This window comes from Octopus sinensis, linkage group LG4 (assembly GCF_006345805.1).
Source record: "Octopus sinensis linkage group LG4, ASM634580v1, whole genome shotgun sequence".
NCBI lineage: Eukaryota > Metazoa > Mollusca > Cephalopoda > Octopoda > Octopodidae > Octopus > Octopus sinensis.
The window spans coordinates 98233069-98251104 of NC_043000.1; the positions used below are offsets into that span (position 1 = coordinate 98233069).

General features: G+C 34.2%; 1 protein-coding gene across 2 annotated transcripts in view; it reads left to right on the plus strand.

The window, feature by feature from the left end:
- LOC115210296 (cold shock domain-containing protein E1) overlaps window positions 1-18036 on the plus strand; it is a 62260-nt gene that overhangs the window by 19041 nt on the left and 25183 nt on the right. For both annotated transcript variants that reach the window (XM_029778813.2, XM_036502259.1), the window contains exons 2-5: window positions 9029-9322; window positions 11154-11288; window positions 14455-14551; window positions 15438-15598. In XM_029778813.2, coding sequence (XP_029634673.1) covers window positions 9284-9322; window positions 11154-11288; window positions 14455-14551; window positions 15438-15598 — 432 coding nt within the window. In that variant the 5' untranslated portion in view covers window positions 9029-9283. The remainder of the gene's footprint in view (window positions 1-9028; window positions 9323-11153; window positions 11289-14454; window positions 14552-15437; window positions 15599-18036) is intronic.

The window sequence follows — 18036 nt, forward strand, 5'->3', positions numbered from 1 at the left end:
TTTCTGTTTGTTGTCTTTTTATTTAATCCTGAAAATATTTATTTAACACAAGCACTCATTCACTTTTTACCTGTGTGTGTATATATATATATACACACACACACACATATTTATGTATATATACATACATATACACACGCACACATAGTTATACATGCACTTACATAAGATAAACTCCTTTTTTGTGGTTAAAAACAAATATTTCATCATACACTCGGTATCCCATCCATAAGATGGTTGCATTAGGTACATGACAATTTTTTGTTATATTTAAGAATAAAAAAGTGTGTTCAGTACACTGGCATATGTATAATATATAAATATAAATGTGTGTATATATATATATATATATATATATATATATAAACAAAACAAAACAAAACTGTTTTATGTTGGTCATGCAGGTAGGGGGAATCCAAAGCAAAATAATGGAGTGGCAATGAGTGACGGTCAGAGATGTTAGATTTGTGTGAGACTTACTTTGAAGTCACTGGTATTGTAATCAAAAGGAAACTGCAAATGTAAATTATATTTTATTAATCATTTACGCACACACACTCAAAATTTAATATTAAACTCTTAAAGATATCATCATTTGCATAACATTTATAAATTGCTTATACCTTCTTTTTTTTTGTCTAAATCGGTTTTTCCGTGCTTGCCCTTCCTGATACTAACACTAATTTCTTTTTCCAAGTAATAGACAACTTATTTTACATGTTTTCAAAAAGGGGAGTTTATGGACATGGAGTTGTCAACAAAAACCAATTTCAACTATCTTTCTCAGAAATGTAAACAAATATACACATGTATATACACACAGGCATACACTCACAAACATGAATACATACATATTGTATACACACACATCCATCCATGCATGGTTATATATATGGCAGAAAAGATAGAGAAGCAAAAGTAAGTACAAGGAGTGTCTTCACATGGAAAGTTGTGTATACAAATGAATGATATAATCAAGTCTTGATTTACACCATTCATTTGTTTGAATACACATCTTCCCATGTGATTATACTACTGACACTTACTTTTGTCTATGTTTTCTGTTGCTATAGCCACTCAATGAAGATCATTCTTATAGTAGCTCTTTCTACCTCAGCACTACATGCACTGAACTAATGAGTTGGAGTTTAAGTTTCAGATCTGTCTGGGCACTGTTTGGTTACTGTCTCTACCATGTTTATTTTAGCATTCTTTTACACATTCTTTGTTTTCATCATTTTTCATGCTGGCATTGGCTGGACAGTTTTTAGGATCTAGCAAGCTGCAGGGCCATGTTGAACTCCAGTGTCAGCTTTGGTGTGTTTTCCGTATGCCTTTCCTAATGCCAGCCACTTCACAGTGTGTTCTTGGTGCTTTTTGTTTTTCATTGTTACTGGCTCTAGTCAGGTTGTTAGGTAACTTAGAAGAAAAGAAATGGAATAAGGAAAAACTCCTTCAACTATGTGTGTGGTGAGGTAGTACTTGAGAGGAGATGGTGGTTTTGTGCCAGGTGTTGAGAAACTGAAGTGTGATACAAGGACAAGTCAAGTGTCTTTCTACGCTGCATTATATAAGGCTGAATGGGAGTAGCTGGAATGAAGATAGTGATGGTGAGATGTAAGAGCATCCCAAGATACAAGAGGGTGGATATATGGAAGTATATAAAGAATGGATTAGATGGGGTAGAGAGAAAGAGTAGCTTTGTAAGACTGTAAGGGGGGAGTAATAGATGGTCAGATATAGAGGTAGAGTGTAGTGAGTGATGAACAGATGAATGGGAAATATCTGTTTGGAATCTGAAGAAAATAGTAGTCTTGTGAAATTTCTTTATAGACATGTACTAGCTCTTGTTGTATTCTTGTGTAGTCCTATATGAGAAAACTTATGTGCATTTCAGACATGATCATCTCGGGCAGAGTGTACGTATGAAAGGATTTTGGTGCTATTTTTTGTAGGTTGGGCAACCACATAGGTGTTCTTGTTGGCTTGTCCAAAAGATTGTTTTTTTGCTCTTTGTTTCTGATTGTAAAACATTGACAGTTTAGAGTAATCAAATAAATAGAATAGAATTTTAATACTTTTGGTAGTTATTGTTTTTTGGCCATCATTTTAATCCCCGTTTTCTTTTACAGACATAGCTAAGGCTTCATTATACATTATCACATGTGAACAGTTGCTTTCCTTATATATAAGGAGGTGCTGAAAAGTTCCTGGCTTCAAGGGATAGCGCAAAAGGCTTGGTTTGCCCAACCTCTGAGTTCTTTTACAGGACTTAGAATGACTGATGGACCGCTGCAATAAGTGTGTGAATCTGAGAGGGGAATTTGTTCTATAAAATCCTTAGTTGATCCTCCTGTATTTTCATTTACTCAAAGCCAGGGACTTTTCAGCACCCCCTTGTATATAATACACACACACACACATATATATATATATTAAAAACATGAATGAGTTTTCTGGTATTCTTACAATAGTTTCATTAGTTTTTATTTTGAAACTCCTAACAAAACAATTGTAGCAACACTAGAAAATCCATTTGTTTGTTTTTATTATTTGGTGCCACACTTAAGGTTTGTTGTTGGATACTTAAGGATATTGGAATTGCTGGTTATCTAATTATAGTGTTTTTACTTCATTGATGACTTCTGTGCTATGATATTCAATTACTTACTGTCTGTTTTGTGGTGCTTCCCTTGGACATGCTTTGATATTATAAAGGTTCTATATCAAAGCATTATAATAATAATGAACTTGTATACAGTGCTCAGGTGCACTACAACTTAGACAAAGAAACCAAAAATGCATGAACAGTACATAGAATATGCACAGGAAGTGAATAGTGAATGTCTTTAAAAAAAAAGAAACAGATGGGGAGCATGCTGGTGAATTTCACGTAGTATGGAAGTTTTGAAGGATGTGGTATCTCGACAGTTAGCAAATGATGCAGTTAGTTTATTCCGTGTTTCAACAATACTGAGCATGGAAAAATATTTCTGAAAGTCATGGGTGCTCTGTTGGTTTTTGATTTTATAAGCATATCCATGAATGTCAGGATGTATGGAATTCAAAAATGTGCTCAAGGTTGTTGTTGGAAATGTGGTGGATAAACTTTGTGGGTGTCTACTAAACCAGTTGTCAGAGCCCTTTATGGAGATGCCACAGCTGAGATACTGACAATGAAAGGCCCTACCCAGCAACAGAATGAAGTGACGGTAGTGGAGACGCACACGCACACACACACACACACACACACACACACACACACACACTCTCTCTCTCTGGTTGGCCTTGGGGCTATAGTAAAAGACACTTGCCCAAGGTACCATGCAGTGGCACTGAATCCATGAATACATGGTTTGAAAGCTTCTTAACAAAACAACTATGCCTGCACATGCACTCAGTAGCTGAATAACTAAGTTTACTTAGTCTGTTTCACAACCCTGATACCTGGGGTTTGGTCCCATTATATGATATTTGGATTGACCTATACATTGTGTGATAAAGACAGTAAACAGAAATTGCATGGAAACCTGTTGGGTAGATTGTACCTAATCTTGTTACTATGTCATGTGGATATTGCCGAAGAATTGCATTATGGGTACATATGTCCATAGAAAGCTTAGCCACTTACTCATAAATTCAGGAACAGGTGTTTCTGTTGATATATGTGTATATGAGAGCAGAATAAAATAAAACTGTTCTCATTTAGCTCTGTCTGTTAGCAGAGATTGGTATATAATGATGGATTAAATTACTCTTTTTTTCTGAAGATCTAGTAATTCAAGCTGATTATGCAAACATCTGTGTAACAATTACTGCACAATGTTCATGAAACACTTGTAAAGATTTTATAATTTATGATGTCATAAGAGGGCTTTAACTAAATCAGTTTTATTCTACTCTCAGATGTCACACTCTTCAAATTATTCAAATTATTCAAATAGCAAATGAAAAAAAAAAAACAGAAGATAGAAAATAGGACACATGTTTAATGAAAGTTGGATATACATTGATTTATATGGAGTTCTAAGCCTTGGTTAATTGTTGTACTATCTCGTTTGAAATAGCACTTTTTCAATATATATATATGTGTGTGTGTGTGTATGTATATAAGTACACATGAAAGTATAATTTTCTTAGATTTTGTAATTGAAAACAAAATATTTTAAATTACGAACATTAAAACCACATCTTTTAACAAATAATGAAATGTGCATTGTAGATGTAGTATGGGGGCATTAGTTGTAACAGCGTGTTGCATCCACCATTTACTGGTAATTTCCTACTCCTTACAGATGATATCTTTGCACCTCTCAGGCAACAACCCTCCAACCAATGGGTAGTCGCTGCTGGTAAATGTTTTACAAAGTTGAAGTGCAAATTCTACCTCGACCTCTTTTAGTTGCCTCTTATGGCATGCAGAGGAAGCATTGGGTCTATTCTTTGACATGCCAGTCCCCTCACAGCACTAGAACAATATGAAATGAAATGTTTTGCTCAAGAATAAAACATGTCACCTGGTCCAGATATTGAACCCATGATCTGGCAATCGTGAGTGCAACACCCCAACCACTAGTCCACAAGCCTTCACCAGCCATGCACATTTGTATTCATAGAAAATTATTTCGCTTGCACAATTTATCTAAAAATTGGGTAGTTAATAAATTTTTATCATTTGTAATGTATGAAGTAAAGATAAATGAAAGGATACCTAAGATATGTAATGCTAATTTTCTTATTTCACTTACACTGTCATTTCACATTGGAAATAATTTTGTCTTGGATAAAAATAAAATGAAAACAAAACGAAAATTGGGAACTTAATAGAATATTTATATATTTTTATATTTAGAGAGAGAAGTTAATTTTGGATTGTTTTAGAAGATATTTGATTACTTTTTGCTTGATTATCATTACTGTTTTCTTTCTTTTTCTTGGCAGAAACAAAAATCTTAGCTGAGTTAATAACCAAAAATAAATATGAAACAGAAATTGATATTTTAGTTAGATAAATATTTGATTACAGACTAATCTTCACTCATATATTTCTTCTGTAAAGACTTGAAATTTTAAATACATGTTCTGATACTGTACTGATTAAAAAATTTTTTTTTATGTCACTGTTTAAAATGGTCTTGTAGTCTAGTTTTCTGTTAGCAGTTTTGTTAACTTAGTCTATTGCCAGCTTAAGTAGTGGTGTTGATAGGGGTTTATTATAAAATGGGTTGAAGGCCATATTTTATGTTGTTTATCTTATGTAATATTTTATTCTGAACTCTATGTTGTTTACTGTGTAATATTTTATTCTGAACTCTAGCATCCATTTTATTTTTTTCATATCTAGTTTATCTAGGACTACATAATGCATAGTGCCTCTAATATGGTAGTGAAATGTGATGGGGTTGAATGATAGCATAGAGCAATGGTTCTCAGCCAGGATCCATATGACCCTTGGGGATCCATATAAGATCTTGTTGTCAAAATTGAAGTGCAATAAATTGGTTGTGTTTGTAGTGACGTTTGAATAAAATAGAAATCAAAGAGGTACATAAGCAAAAACTAGCTGAGAACCATTGGTGTAGAAGTTCCCTCCTTTGCTCAAGGACTCTGTGTAAATGAATGGCTACCCACTCCTGGAACATGATTTCAAATCCATTGCAGGGATTTCTTTCTGTTGTTGAACGACACCTTTCATTGTCTGTATCTCAGTTTGGCTATCTCTCTGGGACCCATAGCAGCATTTCTTTGAGAGTGACTTGTGATAAGCCACTAATCTGTTCAGGAGTAGATTTGTTTCTTATCTACAGAACACAGTACAAAGTTTATATAAATACTAATCATGTGCGCCAATGTTGTTCATGCAAGAACATTACCTTTTAAAAGTAATACTTACTATAGTGCTTCTTGTTTTCGGTATTTGCAAGAAGAGCTGCAAATCTTGGATATTCATAAAAATTAAGCTATAAACTGATACACCATCTGGATGTATAACACATCCATTCTACTTCATTTTCTCACTGTACTTACAATATTTTGATTGCTGTTAATTGTATTTTTCTTGTTTAAAAATGACGACCTGTGTAGAATGTAGTCATATTTGCATCTCAGTATCATATATTATAGTTTAAAATAATTTTTAAAAATTATATTCTCTAATATTGATTTTTCAAGGTTTTATTTCTTTTATATTCTAATTTTTATGCCAAACTAATGTAGATGACTTCGAATAAAAATCTTGTAAAACAGGTAAAGGTTAGCTAGAGAAGGAGCAGCTAGCTGTAAAATACTGCCTCAGATAAGTATCTATCCAACCTAAGCTGGCATAGAAAAATTAACATAAAACAAATGAATAAAGCTATATGAACATATATATAAAGAGCCAATTGCAGTTTTTGACTGACAAGAGAAAGATTTAAAATCCAGCTTTCCAGTCATAATATTAGCTAGATAAATTGTCAGGTGGTGTAAGACAAATTAAATATTTTTGTAAACTGTAGGATTCGAAGAAATATTGCTAGTCTACGTTGATAGTTGGTGAGCATAGACAGTTGAGAAATGGAAGAAGTGGTTTGTATTGAGGGAGAAGAAAAGTCTTGGAGAATGATATTTTCTGAAAACCAATTTATTAAACCTTTGAACAGTTTATAAACACTAAATATTTTTGAGTTTCTGGGGAAGATATCTTGAAAAAATTTTGCTTAACAGTTTCCTCAGAAGTAATTAGTATTCAAAATCAATATTCTAGTTTTGAATATTTTGTTACCATATTTTAAAAATATTGTCTGTGCTTCAATTATTTGCTTCAGTTAATTTTGAAAATAATTCATTAAATTTTGTCATTATTAATATAGTGTTTAGAATATAAATTAACATGAAATTTTGATGGAAGGTTTTATTTTGGATTATAGGGAATTTGTATCATAGAGTCAAGGGTAGTTGCAGGCAGGTTGGCGTAAGAGAGGTTAAAAATTGCATCCAGTTTTTACCTGTATTCTTTTATTCGTTCAAGTTATTGGACTGTAGCCATATTGGGGCACCACCCTCAAGGGTTGAGTTGATCATATCAAGTCCATTACTTATTTCAGTTTGGCATTTATCAGTCTATATTTGCTGAACTCTTCAGTTATAAGACATAAAGGGACACAAACACAAACTACATATATTTTTATACCATAAACAAAGTTACACACACACATGTGTGCTTCTGAACAATTTCTATCTCTCTGTTGATGGCTTGCATTTATTATGCTTTATAACATATCAGGCTTAATACTCTATTTTGGTTTGTGGTGAGCAAATAAATGGGGACTACGTAAAATTGAGAGGGCAACTTATCTTTTACATGTTTCAGTCATTAGACTGCAGCTATAGTGGGCACTCTCTTGAAGGGCTTTTAGTTGAACAAATCAACTCCAGTACTTGTAATTTTTAAGTATCAGTCTCTTTTTGCTGAACTGCTTAGTTATTGGGGTCTAAATTAACCAACACCGGTTGTTAAGCAATGTTGGGATACAAATACATAGACAAAGAGATATATGTGTATGTGTATATATATATATATCATCTTCATTTAAGCTCCATTTTCCAAGCTGGCATAGGTTGGATGGGGGCTGCACTTGGCTCCATTGTCTGTTTTGCTATAGTTTCTACAGCTGGATGCCCTTCCTAATGCCAACCACATTGCATCTAATTCCTCTTATGACCAACTTTTCTCTCAATATTCTAGCGCTCTGTCATGCATGTACACTGATATTGCACATCCAGCAACGCATACTAGCTTCATTCCTTTCTAGTCTTTGCATCTCCTCTGCATTCAAAGCCCATGTGCCACTACCATTTGGTATTGTTGTTTGTACACATGCATCATACAACCTTCCTTTCACTGAGAGAGAGAGACCTTTGGTTGCCAACTGAGTTAAAAGCTTTTAGAACTTTCTGCATCCTATTCCTATTCTAGCAATTACACTTTTGGTACATCCTCCTCTACTGCTTATTTGGTCACACAAGTGACAGAAATTATCTACTACTTCTAAAGAGCCTCCAGGGCATTCGAGAAACTTCCTGTGTATCTGTAGAGTTTATGGCTCCTGTGCATCTTCCTCATACAAACACTATTTTCTGTTAAATTTCCTTTTATTCCACTGCATCTCTTGTGTGTCCATAGCTTGCACTGGGTACACCATGTGGAATACCTGCCTGCACCTTTCCTACATATTCAGTAGGGCCATTTACCTGAATGGGGTAGGGTCCAGTTTATTTATATGTATATATATATATATATTTATTTACACACACACACACACAACTGGCTTCTACACAGATTTTGTCTGCCAAATTCAGTCACCAAGTGACTGGTTGACCTGGAGCTGTACTGAAAGACACTTGCCCAAGGTTCCATGGAGCGTGACTGAACCTGAAACCACATGGTTGTAAAGTGAGCTTTCTAACTGCACAGTCTGTACCTATATCTTGTTGAAGATATGATAAATTCTCTAATGTTGGTGCTCCAATATAATGTAGCCAGTACTTTCTGTAAGGTGATTGGTGATAGGAAGTCTAAGTGTAGAAATCAAGGCAAAAATACCATTTTATGAATGAGCAAGACATGGTTCTCCAGCTTGTCTAGGAGATAAGTAACTTCAAATAAGAATTGACTTGATCTGTGACAACCAGTCTGACTCATGCTAACAAGAAAAATGAATGTAAAATGGCTGTATTGATGGTAGTGCCTATATTAGTAAAGATGAGCTGGCTGGTGACATTCAACTATTTAGTTTCTTTTCTGGTCTTTTTCTTGAGAGAATTTGGTTTAATATTTGCAAATACTTTATATATTTCGTATGCATACATTTGCAGTAGAGAAAGCATTTTATTGGAAGATAACCAACCTTGAAATATTATCATTGCATAAGATTGTGAGCTTGTCTGAAATATTTTATGAAAGTGTATACTAACCATATGAAAACGGAATCTTTAAGAATATGAAAATGTTGAAATTCAAATGTTCATTTCTTTTTTCTCGTTTCAGCACATTTCAATTATAAGGTCTGGTTTCCCATTGGCAACCGCCGAAAAGGGTTAAAACATCAACGACTGAAAGCGTGAAGATTAAAAAAAAAAGAAGTGCCCAATCCTCAAAAACTAGCACACACTGCACATCTGAGGATTGTCAGGAGTCTCCAGTATATAAAGGAAGGCTTCGACTGGGATAGAAAGACAAATAATTACTTACTACTGTCTGCCTGTCCTCTTTGAAAGAATCAACATCACTTTTGGCAAAACAATGTCTAACTCAAGGAAAACAACTAGTCCTCAGTGGAAGGTTAGTCAAACTACCTCTCCAAACAGTTTTTTCACCTTTTTTTTTATCTCTCTCTCTGTCTCTCTCTCTCTCTCACACACACACACACACACACTGTTTTGACTATTTTTTCTTGATTTAACCCTTTAACTGTGAAATTAAATGTCATGGTTATTCCAGTAATGATATTAAATATCTACTGAAAAATATGAGTACTTTCAGTAAGTCATGTTGTCTTAGTAAACTTAATGTATCTCAATAGAACATAGTTTCAAGCATGACATTCCTTAACAAAAGATAGATTGGTATATAAAACTGCTTTCTACAGTTAAGTGTAATGACATTTTGAGTGGACATATCTGATATCTCCTGTAAAATATTTAATGTTAATCTTCAGTGTATGATAACAGATGGATCAGAATTTGAGATCAATTGATAACCTTTTAGAACATTTCTACCTCATTAAGGAACTTAACAAATTCACAAGCCAGTAAGCAACAGTCTCTATGAGATTGCTTGACATGCTAGAAATGGAAGCGAATTCTCATTCAAACCATTGTATTGTCTTAAAAAAGGACACAGGATAATGCAGTTAGGAGTATATATAGGATTTATCCTGAGTACACTGTTCTTGAAAAAAAAATCCTGGGTGGTCATGGTTTGAATGTCTTTGAGTATAGATGAGGTTGAAATGGTGCTAAACAATAATTCTTTGTGTTGGAAGTGTCATTAACTGGTTAAAAAATTTATACACTGTCTGGAATATCCCTGTTAATGAAGCCTGACATTGAAAATAGTTTTCTGGCATTGCAGTTACTGTTGATGGTAGGATGGAGCACGTTTATGGTTAATAAAGGGATTCTCTAATTTTTCATCGCATGTAGAAAGGAAATATTTTGTATTGTAATAGTATCCAGTATAATTAAAAATGAAATAGCTTCTCTTAATATTATTTATCAATGTTTGTAAAACCATTTTGTGAGCTATTGAGGGCACTATTGAGTGGTCAATCCAAATTTCCCTCAAATTGTGTGCTACTCTTTTGGAAAAGTTGGCACACATTGGATATGCAATGCTCCAGGAAAAGCTGGGATAGTCATGGCAGCATTATCCCATCTTTGTTCAGAGGTTGGTTCACTCAAGGTTGACTTGGGGTTAATTATCAACAACAATTTTTGTGAATGAAAATCATTTATTTTCTTCAGCAGATATCCAAGAAATTATGATAATATAATCATAATTTCTTGGATATCTGCTGAAGAAAATTTCCTAAGTTTAAGTTCTAAACATTCTTCTGTTATGTGTCTGAAATGGAGTGTAGCATATCTGTAAAGTATGTATATTGACAAGGTATGACCTGCAACAACCAAGGGAAAAAAATTAACCTTATTTTTTTCTCTTGAAAGTGCAATTCTATCATAGCAGTTCATTTGGTTATGTGTTAGGGAAATGGTTCAGTAGTTGAGCTGTTCATTGACACACTGTCTTATTAGTTCATTTTGCGAGATCTGAGTTGAAGCTACTTATTAGAAATGATTTTGTTCAATCCTAGATAAGACTGATTAAGTAGATCTATAATCAAAGGGCTTCTAGTTGTGACCACCCTGTCTTTTATTTAGAAACTGATTATCTTGGATGCATTATTCTGTGTTCTTTATTATGATAGTAGGGTGTGATCAGAGATTTTGCTGCTGTTTCTAGTAGGTTGCATGACCATATGGAGCTTTCTTCTGTAGCTCTACAGCTCTTTAGAAATTACTTACAGTAGTGTGAAAGAAAGTCTGTTAAATGAAGACTGATAAATTTCTGGATTAAAACTTCATATAAAATGTCCTTTTCATTTTTATTGCAGAATTTCCAGCCGCCAGCTCAGAATCCCTCCATTCTTTATAGCCAGAGAACACCAACTACAAACAATTCAATTGCTACTTCACCTAACGGCACAAGTAATGGAGTTCGACAAACTGGCTTTGTGGAAAAATTACTGGTAAGTATTAATTTATACCTCTTTAAACTTTAAGTGCAGGAATGGCTGTGTGACAAGAACCTTGCTTCCCCACCACACGGTTCCTGGTTCAATCTCACTGCTTGGCACATTGGGCAAGTGTCTTCTACTATAGTATTCAGTTGGCCAGAGTACCTTGTGACTGGATTTGGTAGACAGAGCTGAAAGAAGCCTGTTGTGTGTGTGTGTGAGATTGTGTCTGTTTGTTCCCCCCCCCACTGCTTGACAACCAGTGTTGGTGTGTTTGCATCCCTGTAACTTAGTGGTTCGGCAATAAAAAAACAAAAAACCATAGAATAAGTTCCAGGCTTAAAAAGAAAGAAGTACTGCAAGTCGATTCGTTTGACTAAAGATTCTTCAAGGACCCAGCATGGTTAATGACTGAAACAAGTAAAAGAGCACCCTGTACTAAACATTTGATTCAATTTTTCAAGAATTACAACTGTCTTTAATATCTTTCTGAACATCGTGTAATGGTTTGATTTGAACAGAAGTTTAATTAATCGTTAATTTGGAAGGAATTGGATACAAAACTGTATGAAAAGTTTAACAATAATCAAACAAAAGCATGATTATTTAGGTACAAAATGTATGAAAAAGTACCTATATTTAGGTATAATATTTAAAATAACTTTCAGGAGAGGAACAATATAAAGTGAAGTTGGGTATTCCACAGGTCTTAATATTAACAAGGAATATCAATATCATCACCACCACTCTACTCAGACAGTAAGAAGTGAAATATCAACTCCCTCTCTCTCTCTCACTCACTCACTCACACACACACACACACACACACACACACACACAACACACACACACACACACACACACACAGGGCTTAGTACAGTTTCCATCTACCAAATTTATTCACAAGGCATTAGTTAGACTATAGTAGAAGATAGCATGCCCAAGGTGCTGTGCAGTGGCACTGAACCCCAAACCATTTGTTTGCAAAGTAAACTTACCTACTTTGCCATGGCTGCACTGTGACTGTCTGTTTAAAAAGCAAAAATGTCTTCCATCCTCTCAGTCAATACAGATCACTTCAAATTTCTGGTTATTTCATTAAACCAACTGTAAGTCAGAGTTGGGAGGGTTTTGTTGGCAAAAGCTTACTTTTAGTAATTTATTTGGCATTGTTTTAGATCCTTATATAGACTGGAATTTCCTCATCTTAAATGTATTTTACTTGTACTTCACCACGTCCTCTATGCATTCTTATATCATATATTTGTAAACTAAGGCTATAAATACTTGTCTTTTCTGCAGTAGTTGGCAGACTATTACGTTTTTCATTATGAATTTAGATTTGATTTGTAAATATCTACATTTATAAATTTTTACTTGAATTTAGCTCTTTCTCTCTCTCTCTCTCTCTCTCTCTCTCTCTCTCTCTCTCATTGTGGTGGTGATGGTGGTGGAACATTGGCAGAAATAGTTGATGCTAGACGTAGAGGGTATTGCAGTATTTATGGACAGAAAATGATGGGGTGATTGGAGAACAAATGTATAATTATTGCTTTAAAATAAGATTAAATTAGATTTCAAGAGAAGATGTAATGTTTCAGGTAGAACCCTTCTTCAAATATTATTTGCTATTTTTTCCCTTGTTTGCTATTGTAGATGATTACTAGTTTAATTTTTTTCCTTGTTGCTTAAGGCAGTGAGAAGGCAAAATGATTAGCATGCTGGACAAAATATTTAGCAGCATTTTGTCAGTGTTTACATTCTGAGCTCAAATTCTTCCGCGGTTGACTTTACCTTCCGTCTTCACAGGGTTCATAAAATAAGAACCAGTCAAGTATGCGGTTGATGTAAGTGACTTCCCCTCCACTCAAAAACTGTTGGGCCTGTGCCAAAATTAGTAACCATTATTGTTGTTGTTTAGCTTCAGGTTAGCTCTGATTGAATAGACCTTTGAATAAATGTGTTCTAGCTGTGAGCATCCTCTTTATTTTTCTCTTTTTTTCTTCTTTGTGGGATATCATGATTATCATTGTCGTTTAATGTACACTTTCCATGCTGGCATGGGTTGGACAGTTTGACTGAGGACTAGCGAGCCAGAAGGCTGCACCAGGCTCCAGTCTGATCTGGCAAAGTTTCTACAGCTGGATGCCCTTCCTAACACCAACCACTCTGAGAGTGTAGTGGGTGCTTTTATGTGCCACTGGCACCGATTTGAGGGAGATTTGGCAGCTATTTTTTTTAGAAGTTAACATACCGTTCAGAGACTCCTTCATCAGCTTGTTTAGTGGAAAATAATTGTTGAGGATAGCAACATATATAACAAATAAATTAAATTTTATAATTTTTGCATCAGTGTTTAAAAACAAATTGTTCTATAGTGAAAAAACTTATGAAATAAATGAGTTTTAACATTTCTGGTAAAATACTGAAACTAATGCATTGCAAGAAAATTGTTTTGTATAATTTTATGAGCTACCTTTAGATACAAAAAGGTAACTCATATCCTTAGATACAAAACTGTATGAAAAGTTTAACAATAATCAAACAAAAGCATGATTGTTTAGGTACAAAATGTATGAAAGAGTACCTATATTTAGATATAATATTTAAAATAACTTTCGGGAGAGGAACAATATAAAGTGCAGTTGGGTCATATACTCAAATAGTTGAACACAACTATTTGTCTCTTAGGTGCAAGCATTTGGACCTAATGTTTGTTCTAAGGATAATTTGTTTCTTTGGTGCGCTGCTGACAGTACTCCACAAGTCATGGCTTCTTTTGCGCCCCACCAGTCTTGGAGGCTCTGCAAAAAAAAAAAAAAAAAATTAAATCATGGCTGCTGCCCTTTCGCCTCTAAGTCTTATTAGAAAAAGTAACAGGTATTATTTCATATTGTAATAATGGTGGCGAGCTGGCAGAATCATTAGCTTACAGGGGGAAATGCTTAGTAGCATTTCATCAGTCCTTATGTTCTGAGTTCAAATTCTGTTGAGGTTGACTTTATCATTTATCCTTTTGGGGTTGATAAGTATCATTTGGGTACTAGGGTTGATGTAATCGACTTAACCAGCTTCCCTGGAATTGCTGGTCTTGTGCCAAAATTTGAAACTAATATTTAACTCTTGCCATTTGAAAAAAGACTATTTCTATGATTCTAATTTTCTTTTGTCTCTTCAGCATTCCTATGGTTTTATTCAGTGTAACGAAAGAGAGTCAAGAGTTTTCTTTCACTTCAGTGAATACAGTGGTAATGCGGAGAATGTCAAAGTTGGAGGTAAGGTGATGCTTTCTATTTTAGTGTTTTATTTAACAAACACTATGCCTTAACTCAACTACAATGCAGTGTACAGAACTACATCAAATTGTGTGTGTGTGTGTGTGTGTGTGTGTAAAACTATATATTATGAACTTTGAGAAGATGGATGGCTCTGTTTACCTCTGACAGTTCTCACTTTTAGCCTATCACCTGAAAGTTTCTACCATAGAATCAGCTGCCATCTCTAACCATGTTTTTGGTACATCATGATATATAAATAATTTTTTTTATAATGCCTTTTACCAGGTCATCCCATTAGTTCTGTCCGATTTTACCTTTTTTAAAATTGAATGAAATTTAATAGTATTTTAGAACATCTATATATATTTTTTTGATGATTATCAAAACATGGAAAATGAAGTGGTTGGTTGTGTGACACTATGCCATGACTCTTTAACCCCAGAGAATATGGTCTATGTTTGGAGAAACTCATGATAAATGATGTACAGAAAGTTTATGTAGATGGTAGCTGAGTAACACCACTTTATGAACAGGGAAGATGGTAGAAACTTGAGAATAGTTGTTGACTCGGTAAAGGTAAAGTGTGAGGGTTGTGTATCATGTTGTGTACTTACTGTCACTGTAGGTTGTGAGTGCTAATTCTTTGGGATCAAATCCAGTCTGGGATTATGTATGCATCCAAAAATTATATCTTAACAATTTGAGATCAAATTTATCGGAATGTAATGTAGATAAATGTACACTTGAAAGATGAGGATAACTATATTCTAGGAATCTTATTAACTCATTTTAATAATTTGGATTTAAAAATATCAAAACTGAAAAGCTTGTGGTTAATTTCTTTAATTTCTTAAAGCTATTCATTTTCCATTTCTTTATGTAGATCCTGTTGAGTTTCAGTTGTCGTATGATCGACGAACTGGGAAGCGGATTGCATGTTCTGTGATAAAAATTGACCCTGGCGTATCCTCTCAAGAAATTTTAAGTGAGGAACGTTTTCAAGGCTCTATAGTTCAAGAAGCAAAACCAGTTAAAGCCAAAAATGTAAGTTTATTCTTTTGAGTTTTTTTTTATAGTTTATTGCATGGAAATGGTACAAATAGTATGGTTATTTCTATAATAATTGAATGAAATTCGTTTTACAACCATGTGTTTTTGAGTTCAGTCCCACTGCATAGTACTGTTGGCAAGGGTCTTCTATTATATTCCTGTGTTGATCAGTGAATTTGGTAGATGGAAACTGAGAAGCCTGTCATATGTGATCGAAAATAGTCACTGTTCATAAGAGTTCTTTGTTTACAACTTTCCCTGTAAATATGTCCCGATCATTGATTCTTTGTTATTTGAAGGGTAAGAGAAAATATCTTGCTTGGAAACAGGTTAAGGGTTAATGACAGAAAGAGCATCTGGCTGTAGAAAACCTGCTTCAAAATGTTTTCTCTAACTTTCAGATGTGGAAAAGTGGATGTTATGATGATGATAATTCAAACCTTTTAACAAGCAATAACAAACATTTTTGTATAATGCAACATGTCTTTGTAGATAATCATTTAATTGAACATATTTTATGTATGTGTTTGTTTTCTCTACCATTTCCACTTATTGCTTTACACTCAGAAGTGTAGTAAGGACAAACTTTTACCTGATAATGTTATAGACACAGGTAATGGCTGTATAGTTAAGAAATTTGCTTCCCAACCTTGTAGTTTTGGGTTTAATTTCACTGCATGACAGCTTTGGCAAGTGTTTTCAACTATATCCTTGAGCTGATAAAATTCTTGTGGGTAGATTTGGTAAATTAAAACTGAAAGAAAACCGTTTAGAACTATCACATGATGTCAAGTGAATCAAGGTAAGGAGGTACAAACACACACACACACACACACCACACACACACACACACACACATATATATATATATATATATATATATTATATATATATATATATATATATATATATATAATTTATTTAAAGCAGCAGAAAATTCAACAAAACCTGTTACTCTGAGTTTCCCGTTGCCGTTCATCGGACAGCTGCTTTAAATAAAGCATATTACTCTACCACTGGTATTTGAGTACTCTTTTTTCCACCTTGTTTCACATTTATGTGTTTACTCCGGTATATATATATATATATATATATACACACACACACACAACAAAAAACAATGAAAAATCTTGCATCCTTAATTCTTCTACATGGAAAAGGCCTGGCAGTCTTTTTTACGGCCTTCCTAAAATACACAAGAGCAAGATAATCAATGAAGCTTGCAAATATAAATATCCAAATGCCAGAAGACTTAACTTTAAGACCCATTGTAGCTGGGCCAGCCTGTGAAACCCACCGCCTAAGCAATTTTCTAGACATCCTACTGAAATCCTTGCTGAAATACATCAAAAGTTTCATTAGAGATGATTTAGACATGCTAGAACACCTACCAAAAACAATTAATGAAGAGGCAATATTGGTTACCCTCGATGTTATCAATCCTCACACCAACATCCCCCATGACTATGGAATAAAGCAATTAAATTCTGGTTGGAAAAGTACCCCGAAGTCCTCCCGGAATGCATAAGTCAGATCTTTATTATTGAATCTTTAAAATTTATACTTCAGAACAATTATTTCCTATTTGATGACACATACTATTGTCAGAAATGCTGAATTGTGATGGGAACGAAAGCAGCAAACCTAATAATGGGTTATTTTGAATTCACCTTATATGAAGTATCATTTCAGAAATATGGTTACCAATTTTACCTCTACATAAGAGAAAATTGGAAAAGATACCTGGATGACTGTTTTATCATTAGGAAGGAGAACATCAACAAACTTTTGGATTTCAAATCAACACTGAATGATATAAATAGTAACATTTAATTCACAATGGAATATAACAAAGAACAACTCCCATTTTTAGACATCATGATAAAAAAAGTTAACAATCAAATCATAACTGATATCTATTATAAACCGATTCAAAACAATATCTTCTCTTTAACACATGCCACCCAAAACACATCAAAATAAATATCCCTTTCAATTTGGCAAAAAGGATTTGCACAATAGTGTCTGATAGAACAACTCGAGACCTTCGTCTTCAATACCTCAAAACAACGCTTACTGAAAGACAATATCCACCCTCACTTGTCGACAAGGGAATTAAATGTACCAAACAATTAGACATAAAAACACTAAGAACAATAGAATATAACACCACACCTCATCTCAAAACATTACTATTTATATCAACACCCAACCCCAGAAACAGTGAGGCTTTCAACACTGTTGTGCAAAATCTTCCTTTACTAACTAGAGATCCAAAAATGAATGACATCCTGAAAATACACAAACTCATCAAATGCAAAAAGCAAGACAAATCGCTAAAGAGACTACTAACAAATGCGAAGCTTTACAAAACAACCATGAAACCAACGGTTGAAAAATGTGGACGCCCAAACTGTGGAACCTGCCCCAAC